This window comes from Castanea sativa, chromosome 1 (genome assembly GCF_040712315.1).
Source record: "Castanea sativa cultivar Marrone di Chiusa Pesio chromosome 1, ASM4071231v1".
In the NCBI taxonomy this organism is placed as follows: Eukaryota; Viridiplantae; Streptophyta; class Magnoliopsida; order Fagales; family Fagaceae; genus Castanea; species Castanea sativa.
The window spans coordinates 14361817-14363392 of NC_134013.1; the positions used below are offsets into that span (position 1 = coordinate 14361817).

The following is a 1576-nucleotide window of genomic DNA, read 5'->3' on the forward strand; positions in this document are numbered from 1 at the left end:
AATCGGATGTAATTTACTACAAAAACTACCAAAACTTGATTTTATACAAAAACCTTACCTATAGCGGCGGTCACAAAAAACGCCGCAATAGATCTCATCTACTGCGGCGGGCCAAAAATGCGCCGCAATAGGCGACATATAGCGGCAGTTTTTGCACCCGCCGCAATAGGTCTGCTGCAATTTCAGGGTCTATTGCGGCGGGTCATTGACCCGCCGCTATATCTCAGCCGAAGGCCGCTAAAGCAAGTCTATTACGGCGGGTCACTAGCCCGCCGCAATAGTACGCCGCAATATACTAGGTCTATTGCGGCGGGCCATTGACCCGCCGCAATAGATCTCATGTATAGCGGCAGGCCGAAAAAGCGCCGCAATAGGTGATCTATAGCGGCAGTTTTCGCACCCGCCGCAATAGGCCCGCCGCAATAGGCCAGTTTTCTTGTAGTGAAAACTTAAGTACGAAAAGGCTTTCGATGTAATAGAAGAGGGTCTTGTATACTGTCAAATCCTGCCCCAATGGTGTTGGAAGGTGCAAAGATGGCTTCAAATTGGACAAGAAAAGAAGCTCAGAAAAGCTTGCGATATCTTTGATAGTTTCTTAAACCAACGTATTGCATCAAAGCGAGAAGAATTAAGCCGAGACAGAACCCAGTTCGAGGAAGCTGAGTTCGACTTATTAACAGCTTGTATGATGCATGAGGATATTGTAAACATGGGGGTTTGTAGTAAATCCAGCAAGTTTATAAGGGATACGGCTTTTAACCTCATGGCAGCTGGGAGTGACACCATGAGTGCAGCTCTCACTTGGTTTTTTTGGCAGATTGCAACGCACCCATCTGTGGAAATGATGATTATGAAGGAGATGAAAGAGAACCTTATGGTGAAAGTTGATAAGAAGTGGGAGTGTTTTGGTGTACAAGAGCTAGACACACTGGTTTATCTCCATGCAGCCTTATGTGAAGCCCTACGTTTATACCCATCGGTGGCTTTTAATCCTAGAACTTCAGTTGGAGAAGACATTCTTCCAAGTGGCCACCGTATTAGACCCAATACACCAATTATGGTTTCTCTTTATGCAATGGGAAGGATGGAAGAAATATGGGGTGAAGATTGCATGCAGTACAAGCCAGAGAGATGGATTTCGGAGAAAGGAGGATTAATTTTTGTACCATCTTACAAGTTCACAGCGTTTAGTGGAGGCCCCAGGAGTTGTTTGGTAAAGGCCGTGGCTTTCATTCAATTGAAAACTGTTGCGACCTCCATCATATGGAATTATCATGTTGAAATGGTTGCAGGTCATCCCATTTCACCATGTGTTTCTGCTATACTTCATATGAAACATGGTTTAAAGGTTAGGATTACCAAAAGAAGTACTTGATGGATTTGTGATTGGTGCTGGCTGGTAGTATTAGTATAAGTGTCTGCACTCTACGTATGTATTATCGATCTGTATCACTATCGTGTATGTAATACTCCATGGTACATATAGTTTGAATAATTGTAAGCCGTCACTTTTTTCGTTGGTTATCAATTTATATTATCTTTTTCTCTGTTGACTAACTTACTATAATGACTATTA

General features: G+C 43.1%; 1 protein-coding gene across 1 annotated transcript; it reads left to right on the forward strand.

Annotated features, from left to right (window-relative positions):
- Window positions 1-445: 445 nt before the first annotated feature.
- LOC142616179 (alkane hydroxylase MAH1-like) lies at window positions 446-1375 on the forward strand (the record flags this gene model as incomplete). Its single annotated transcript, XM_075789068.1, has 1 exon — window positions 446-1375. A coding segment is annotated over one exon (930 nt), but the record flags the coding sequence as incomplete, so codon positions are not given.
- Between the last annotated feature and the right edge of the window lie 201 nt (window positions 1376-1576).